The 9,793-nt window shown below is 38.1% G+C and overlaps 1 protein-coding gene across 1 annotated transcript in view; it reads right to left on the bottom strand.

Annotated features, from left to right (window-relative positions):
- The window catches only part of LOC103202421 (heat shock transcription factor 2 binding protein), a 271,770-nt gene that overhangs the window by 124,233 nt on the left and 137,744 nt on the right, over positions 1–9,793 (bottom strand). Inside the window, exon 7 of the mRNA XM_007947307.1 lies at positions 5,160–5,263. Within this exon, the coding sequence (XP_007945498.1) occupies positions 5,160–5,263 (104 nt within the window). The remainder of the gene's footprint in view (positions 1–5,159; positions 5,264–9,793) is intronic.

The following is a 9,793-nucleotide window of genomic DNA, read 5'->3' as shown; positions in this document are numbered from 1 at the left end:
TATGTAAACTGCTGTATGGAAAGTGAATTTGCTCTGTAAATCTTCACCCAAATCCCAATTAAAAAAAAAAAAGATTACACGAGGGAAAAAAAAAGAGATGGCAGAATAGGCAGAAAGACTGCCCAGACCCTCTTCAACAAAAAAAAAAAGGGGGGAACCAATTAACGCAGATACAGAAGCTAATCCTGGACCCCCAAACTTTGAAGGGAAGGATATAGAAGTGGACTAAACTCCAACTAACAGAAGAATTTGCATGAAAACACCAAAAAAGGAGACATACAGAGCAGCAGTCTGGCAGCAAGCCTCATGGCACAGACACCTTGGATATTGCCAAGTGGTGGTAGGACCTAAGAATTAACCTGAAACTCTGACCTGCTAGCCAGGGACTGCACTGAGGACTGCTCTAGTGGCTGGGGAATAAAAGGGAAAGCAGCAAAGAGGAAGGTGGGCTGAGTTGTGGACTTTTCTCTGTCCAGAGGGCACAGCCATTCTGAATGTTTACAAGCAGCTTGACCATTTTGGATATTTAAAGCGACAGCATTCTCCCAGATTCCAGGGACTTAAGAACAGGCTCCACTTGCCAGTAACCCCAAGGACATTCTGAACCTGGAAGACTGGAAAGGTGCAACATTCCCCTTGTTACTCTTATACCTCACACCCTCTTGGTGAACGGAGGCATAGTATTTGTACAATGATAGGCAGACAGACCAATGGAACAGATTCGAAAACCCAGAAATAGACCTACCTCTCTTTGACAAAGGACCAAAACCCATTAAATGTGGGAGAGACAGCCTCTTTAACAAATGGTGCTGGCAAAATTGGATATCCACTTCTAGAAAAATGAAACAAGACCCATTCCTCACCCCTTACACAAAAACAAACTCAAGCTGGATCAAAGACTTAAATGTAAAACCCAAACTATAAAGCTCATCGAAGATAAAACAGGTGCATATCTAGGGGTCCTAATTTACTATCATAAATAGCCCATCAAGCATAACCCAAAATGCACAGGCAGTGGAAGAGAAGCTAGATGACTGGGATCTTTTAAAAATTAAATTCCTTCACCCAAATCACAATAAGAAAGAAAGAAAAGAAAATGAATAAACTGAAGACAGACAGACACATCAGTTGGGTGAATCTCATAAAAAATAAATTAATTAAATTCTTATGTTCATTGAAAGACTTCTCCAAAAGGGTAAAAAGAGAACCTACAGATTGGGAAAAAATATTTCGCTATGACATATCTGACAAAGTACTTATCTCCAAAATTTATAGAAAACTTTAACACCACAAAGACAAAAAATCCATTTCAAAAATGGGCAAGGGACAAAAACAGACACTTCACTAAAGATGTTATACTGGCAGCCAACAAACACTGAGGAAATGCTCATGATCATTAGCCAACAAACCAAACTCACTGTAGTCAAGTTGGACTCAACCCATAGTGACCCCTCCTTGGGTTTCTGAGGCAGTATGACTACTGAAGTAGATTGCCCAACCTTCCTTCCGAGGAGTGGCTGGTGGGTTGGAACCACGAGCTTTCTGGTTAGCAGTTAAATGCCTTAGGCACTATGCCACCAGAGCTTTTCATTAGCCATTAGAGAGATGGAAGTCAAAACAACAAAGATACCATCTCACCCCAGCAATAACAGCGAAGTTCAACGAGACAGAAAATAATGAATGCTGGCGAGATTGCAGAGAGATTGGAGCTTTCATACACTGCTAGTGGGACTGCAAAATTGTACAACCATTGTGAAAAATGGTATGGTGTTTCCTTAAAAAACTGAAAATAGAAATATCATTTGATCCAGCTATTCCATTACTAGGAATATATCCTAAAGAGGTGAGACCGGACACGAACAGACATATGTACACCCATGTTCATTGTAGCACAATTCACTATAGTAAAGAGATGGAAACAACCTAAATGCCCATCAAACAATGGTACATTCACACAATGAAATACTATGCAACATTAAAGAATAATGAAGTATACGTGAAGTATACATGGACGAATTTGAAGGACATTATGTCAAGTAAAATAAGTCAATCACAGGAGAAATACTGTATGAATCCATTACTATAAAAAGCCAAGGAAAGGTTTACTCAGGGAAGGAAATTCACTTTGTTGGTTACTGGGGATGGGAGGGAAGAGGGGGGAAAATTTCTGACTAGTTGGGGGTCACATGTTGATTTGGGCAAGGAGAGGGATGGTATGGAAAGAGTCTGTGACCAGCATGATGACATTGTGGAAAGGAAAGACAATGGAACTTGCACATAAGATAGACACAACAGAGGCAAATAATAGTATATGCACAATACTGCATTGCCAGTAACACCAAACACCAGGCTACAGATAAAGGCATAGACAAGTGAGAAGATCAGGTGGGGGTTGGCAAACAGGAATATACCCTAGACCAAGGATAAATTTGGCTGAAGATAATCTTACATATGCACTTGTGCTACAAAATTAGCCACACACATTACAGAAGCAACAGAAGACAGAGTTGGAGTAACCTCACAGAGACAACCAAACACCCTAAGAGAGAGAATCACTGGGCCTGACCATAGTTCAGGGGACACCAAGCTCAATCAGCACAACATAGTATATAAAAGTCTTGTCCCACAATCTACTTTGGTGAGTAGCAACTGAGGTCTTAAAAGCTTTTGAGTGGCCATCTAAGAACTATTGGTCTCCTCTCATCTGAAACAAAGAAGAGTGAGGAAAACCAAAGGTATCTGGAAACAATTAATCCAAGGATATGATGGACCCCAAGGCTAGAAGAACTAGATGGGGGCTGGCTACCAACGCCAGCCACTCAGAAAGAGATCAAAACTGAGATCCTGGATAGAGTGGGAGGGAAGATGTGGAACAAAATACAAAAATGACCAAAATTACTGGCTGGATAGAGTCTAGTGGAACCCCCAAGACTATAGCCGCAGGTTATCCTTCGTGCCTAGAACTGGACTTACTCCTGTGGACTGGCCAAACAACAAAAAGAACTACATGCAGAACACCTACCCCAGGACAATGCACCCACCTCCTCTAGGGAGATACACCCATTAGAGCAATTGGCCATGGGGCACCAGAGGGGCAGCATTCACATAGAGGGAAAGCTGGACAGACAGGAGCACATAGTTAAGAAGGGCACAGGGAGGAGGTAGTCACAAGGACAGGAGGGGAGGAGAGTTTGTTATGGTAGGGGATGGTAATTGGGGCGTGAAATCAAATGTACACTAACTGTTGAATGCAAAACAAATTTTGCTCTGTAAATTTGCACCCAAAGCAAATAAAATTTTTTCAAAATTGGTAAGTGAAAATCTTATGGATAGCAGTGGGACATTGTTTTTTATAGTGCCAGAAGATGAGCCCCTCCAACTGGATGGCACTCAAAATACAACTGGGAAAGAGCTGCCTCCTCAAAGTAGAGTTGACCTTAATGACATAGATGGAGTAAAGCTTTCAGGACCTTCATCTGCTCTTGTAGTATGACTCAAATGAAAAGAAACAGCTGCAAACATCCATTAATAATCAGAACATGGAATGTACAAAGTATGAATCAAGAAAAATTGGAAGTTGTCAAAAATGAAATAGAATGCATAAAGATAGATATACTAGGCGTTAGTGAGCTGAAATGGACTGGTAACGGCCAATGTGAATTGGACAATCATATGGTCTACTATGCTGGAAATGATAAAATTGTAGAGAACAGCATGGCGTTCATCATTAAAAAGAACATTTCAGATCTATCCTGAAATGCAATGCTGTCAGTGATAGTATAATATCCATATGCCTTCCAGGAGGACTAGTTAATATGACTATTATTCAAATTTATACATCAACTACTAAAGCCAAAGATGAAGAAATTAAAGATTTAAGCCAATTTATGCAGACTGAAATTGATCAAACATACAGTCAAGTTGCATTGAGAATTACTGATGATTGGAATGAGAAAGTTAGAAACAAAGAAGGAGGACCCATACTTGGAAAATATGGCCTTAGTGACAGAAACAATGCCAAAGGTTACATGATAGAATTTTATAAGACTAATGACTTATTCATTGCAAATACATTTTTCCACTATATAGACAGTGACAATACATGGACCTCACCAGATAGGATACACAGGAATCAAATCAACTACATCTATGGAAAGAGACAATGGAGAAGCTCAATGTTATTCAGAACAAGACCAGGGGCCAACTCCAGAACAGACCATCAATTGCTTATATGCCAGTTCAAAGTTGAAACTGAAGGAAATTAAAGCAAGTCTATAAGAGCCAAAGTATGATTTGAGCACAATCCCTCTAAATTTAGAGACTATCTCAAGAAAAGATTTCACTCATTGAACACTAATGACTGAAGACCAGACAAGTTACTACATCAAGGACATCACACAGGAAGAAAGCAAAAGGTCATTAAAAAGACAGGAAAGAAAGAAAAGACCAAAATGGATTTCAGAGACTCTAAAACTTGCTCTTGAATGTAAAGCAGCTAAAACAAACAGAAGAAATGACGACACAAAAGAGCTGAACATTAAGATTTCAAAGGGCAGCTTAAAAAGACAAAGTATTATAAAGAAATGTGCAAAGACTTGGAGTTAGAAAACCAAAAAGGAAGAATACACTTGGCATTTGTCAAGCTGAAAGAACTAAAGAAAAAATTCATGCCTTCAGTTGCAATACTGAAGGATTCCATAGGCAAAACAGTGAACAACACAGTAAGTATCAAAAGATGGAAGGAATACACAGAATTACTGTATCAAAAATAAATGGTCAATGTTCAACCACTTCAGGAGGTAGCATATTATTAAGAACCGATGGTACTAAAGGAAGAAGTCCAAGCTGCACTGAAGGCACTGGCAAAAAACAAGGCTCCTAGAATAGACAGAATACCAATTGAGATGTTTCAGCCAATGGATGCAATACTGGAAGTGCCACTAGTCTTTGCCAAGAAATTTGGAAGACAGCAACCTGCCCAGCTGATTGGAAGATACCATATACATGCTCATTCCAAAGAAAGGTAATCCAACGGAATGCAGAAATTATTGAACAATATCATTAATATCACATGCAAGTAAAATTCTGCTTAAGATAATTCAGAGTAGCGGGTATATAAGCTATACATGTTTATAACCTGTACATGTAAATCCACTTACCACTAAGAAGCCACCACAGCAAAGGGATGAATCCTGGACTCTCACTGATGTACTTTAAGCCTTTCAAATTGATGCTCACATTGTACAATGACATCAGCATTAGCCTAAAATGTAAAAGGAAATGGTATTGAAATATTGGCCCACCCACAGTATATATCACTCTAAATATATCTCATATTCAATAGGACCTTCACATAGTTAAGGGTTTCCTTACAGTTTAGATGTCTGACTCTCTATAAGGTATATGAAATCGTATCTGTCTGTATGAGGCTATAGGAAAACAGGAAGCTTCAGCACTAAAAACACAAAATACCACCTTTTATTGTTGTTAGGTGCCATCACGTTGATTTTGACTAATAGCGACCTCCATGTACAACAGAATGAAGTGCTGCCTGGTCAATCATTTTGTTTGAGCCCATCGTTGCAGCCACTGTGACAATCCATTTGTTGAGGGTATCCTCTTTTTTGCTGACCCTCTGCTTTACTAAGCATGATGTCCTTCTCCAGGGACTGGTCTCTCTTGCTAACATGTCAAAGTCAAGATATACGAATGCAAAGAGAACTCCACATGAAACTTTGTAAATCATATTTATTGGTTCATCTCTTCTATTAACATTTATACATATGCAAAAAACGCAACCATTGCCATGGAGTTGGATGCAACCCAAAGTGACCCCTCCTTGGGTTTCTGAGGTGGTATTACTACGGAAGTAGATTACCCAACCTTCTTTGTGGGGAGCAGCTGGTGGGTTTGAACCACCAGCCTTCTGGTTAGCAGTCAAGTGCCTTAAGCACTACGCTACCAGAGCTCCTAAGTATACTTTACTCTAAAAGTTCAACTCAGCCATTTAAATTTTAATTATATCTTTTTATTAAATGAATATTATACACACACACACACACACACATACATACATATAATGTCTGAGTACCAGGTCAGGCCATCCATACTTATTTGGGTTTAGATTGCAGATGCCTACATTAAGCCAACAAAGACTGAATTTAGAAATAAAATCGAAAAATCTCACCTGTCTCAAGCTTGTCATGAATTCACACTTTTTTGTATGGCCTGGAAGTCCATAAGCCAATAATTAATATAAAGTTGGCCTGGGATAGCAGCTCTCTAGCTGCCTGACCAAAGTAAACAGAAACATTTTCTTAAAGGAAAGGACCCGCAACCTGGTCTTCAAAGAATTCCCACAAATATAGTACTAAAAAATGTGAGTTCACAACAAAATCACAAATACATAGGGAAAAAAAGTAATACCACAAAGACCAATGAGAGAGGTAGACCAAAAGACTTCCAGATACTAGAGTGATTAACTACAAAGCAGAAAAGGGGCATGTTTAATAGGTGTAAATTAGTGAAAATGAAATTAAGAATATGAGCAAGAAGCAACTGACTATTTTTAAAATGACTAAGCAATTCATAAAAGAACCTAATAGAACTTATGAAAATGAAAATGAGAATAATCAAAATGGAAAACTCAAGAGTAGTTAGACTCATGAGAAAGGAGAAATTCCAAACAGAAAATATTACTAAAAAAGTAGTGAATATAGCAAAAAGAGGAAAATGAATGAAAGAATATGAAAGAGAGACTAGAATACATGCAGGCTAAAGAAAGCTCAACATTCCTCTACTTACATGTTTCATAAAGAAGGAACAGAGAAAATGAAGAAGAAAAAATATTTCAAAAAGATAATGGCTGAGAAATCAAAGGCATGAAACAAAATGTGTATGAACTGTTGTATAAAAATGAATTTGCTCTGTAAATTTTCACACCCAAATCACAATTTAAAAAATTTCTAATATATACAAAGAAAGAAAAAAAAAGATACTGACTGAGACTTTCCCAAAAATGAAGAAATATAACCCCTCAGATTCAGGAAGCATACATGCACACACATACACATACACAACAACTCAAGGAAGATAAAAACTAAACACAAATCTATATACATCATCATCAAACTGCAGAATACCAAAGATAAAAAAAAACACTTTATAAGCAGCCAGAGAGAAAAGACAGATTACTTACAAAGAACAACAATTACTCTGAAAGCTGGGATGTCAATAACAAAACTGGAAATCAAAAGACAGAAAAATTGTATCTTACAAGTATAGAGAGAAAATAATAGTAAACTTAGAATTTAACTCTGCAAACATGTTTTCAGTAAAGAAGATAAAGTAAAAATACTGTCAAAGAAAACCTCGGAAATTTTACTACAAACTAACATGAACTAAAAGAATTTGAAAGACAAACTCCATAAGAGGGGAAAATTATCCCCTTTTACAGTGAGTAAAACAGTGACATGAGTACAGGTAAATATACATTGATAGTGAAAGTACTAATAAAAAAATACCTAATGTAGGTAATTTTAAAAAAAACAAACTGAACAGAGTTAAAATACTATCACAAAGCAGGGAATTCAGGACACAGGTATTAAAGCATTCTCAGGTCCACCTATTTATTGTTCAAAAAATCAGTTACCATCAACTTGGCCCCAACTCCTGGTACCCCAAGAAGAGAGTAAAGGCTTACATACCTACGAAGGATATACATATATACATACATACCTATACAAAACACGTTTTGTATACATGACTTTTAAAGAGGGTAATCACTGAAAAAAGAGCCCTGGTGGTTAAACACTTGGCTAACAGAAAAGTTCAAACCCACCAGCAGCTCTGCAGAAGAAAAATGTGGCACTCTGCTTCTGTAAAGATTGCATCCTTGATAACTCTATGGGGCAATTCTACTTTGTCCTAGAGGGTCACTGTGAATCATAAATCAACTCAATGGCAACAAGTTTGGTTTTTAATCAGTAGAAGACAGAAACAGGTAAAATTCCAAGAAAGTAGAAGAAAAAAAAAAAGAACCCAGAAGAGATGTCACTGAATTCAAAAGAAGATTTCAAAGAACTCAGAAAAAATCATGAAAAATAGAAATAACAAAATATAATGAAAGACTTAAAGTATTTCACAAATCACAAATATTAGTAAACTATTCCTGTTTAAAGGCATGGGTTATAAATTGTCACATATGCTGTTTAAATTAAACACACCTAAAACAAAAGTTCATAAAAAGGTTAAAATTTAAAAGAAATGGCAGGACACTTCCGGTAAGATGGCGGAATAGGGAGAAAGACTGCATAGACCCTCTTCAACAAAGAAAAGGGAAACCAATTAACACAGGCACAGTAGATAATCCTGGACCCCTGAGCCTTGAAGTGAAGGATATAGAAGTGGACTAAACCCCAACTAGCAGAATTTGCATGCAAATGCCAAAAAAGGAGACATACGGAGCTGCGGTCTGGGAGCAATCCTGAGCAAGCCTGACGGCACAGCACACACAGCATAGAGAGTGCCAAGTGGTGGTAGGACCTAAGAATTAACCTAAACATCAGCCCTGATAGCCAGGGACTGCACAGAGGATTGCTCTGGCGGCTGGGGAATAAAATGCAAAGCACCAATGAAGAGAAAGGCGGGCTAAGCTGTGGACTTTTGCCTGTCCGGAAGGCACCACCATTCTGAATGTTTACAAGCAGTTTGACCATTTTAGATATTTAAAGAGAGAGCGCTCTCCGAGATTCCAGGGGCTTAAGAACAGATTCTGCTTACCAATAACCCCAAGGACACACCGGACCTGGACGACTGAAAAGGTGCGACATTCCCTTTGTTATTCTTATACCCCACACCCCTTGGTGAATGGAGATGTGGCCATCTCCCACTCCCACCCACCTTCTGGGCCTGCAGGAACTCCATCCCAGTCTGTATGCTCAGGCAGAGCCTGGGTGCCCTGCCCTACATCTCCCGAATTTTTTCTTTTCTTTTTTTTCTTTCTTTTTTCTGGTTTTTAGTTTGCTTGTTTTTGTCTGTTTTAAAACTACTATTATTAATAATACATTTGTCCTTTTTACTATTATTCTTTATCCTTCCCCACCCAGGTCCTAGTTTTCAGCTCTACTTCATTTCCCTCTACGTGGTTGCAAATTTTTTTTCTTTTTTTTTTTTTTCCCTCATGTTTAACCCTGTACCTTGTTTTTCTTTTTGCATTTTTCCAATTTTTTCTTCATTATTCTACTTCTCTACCTTTTCTCTCTTATTGCCCTATACCCAGATATTGTAGGTTTTCTTGTTTTTTTCTTCTATATTTTCCCTTCTTTTTTTGGTTACTGTTCCTGTGTGATTACATGGTGTGCTTTTTTTCCATGTGCTTTTAGTTTTTTAATGGTTATTCAGTTGTAATTTTTGTCTTATTGAGTAGGAGACAATGACAGTCCCCAAAAGACACAACTACACCCACACCTCCTGCAACTTCACTTACTGAGAGACAGCCACCACCTCCTTCTCCACCAATGGGCCAATAATAAAAAAAACCACCAAGAAAAGCCTGAATTACCCTTGGCTGCTCTTCACAAACAGTTAACAGAGCTCTTAATACAACACCACCATGATGTCTTGCAGACAACAGACCATTCACAGTCCACACAAAGAAGCAAGATAAAGTGATAGAAATAAGGGAATAAGATACAGGCCCAGAACACATCCCTGAGGAAGAAGCAGCATTGGAACTCTCTGATAAGGAATTCAAAAGAATTATCTTTAGGTATCTTCAAAGGATTGACAGACA

The sequence above is a fragment of the Orycteropus afer genome, unplaced genomic scaffold, assembly GCF_000298275.1.
Source record: "Orycteropus afer afer isolate SDZICR_OR568_19922 unplaced genomic scaffold, OryAfe1.0 scaffold00179, whole genome shotgun sequence".
In the NCBI taxonomy this organism is placed as follows: domain Eukaryota; kingdom Metazoa; phylum Chordata; class Mammalia; order Tubulidentata; family Orycteropodidae; genus Orycteropus; species Orycteropus afer.
The sequence above is the reverse complement of the archived record's forward strand: the minus strand, read 5'-3'. Positions and strand labels throughout refer to the sequence as shown.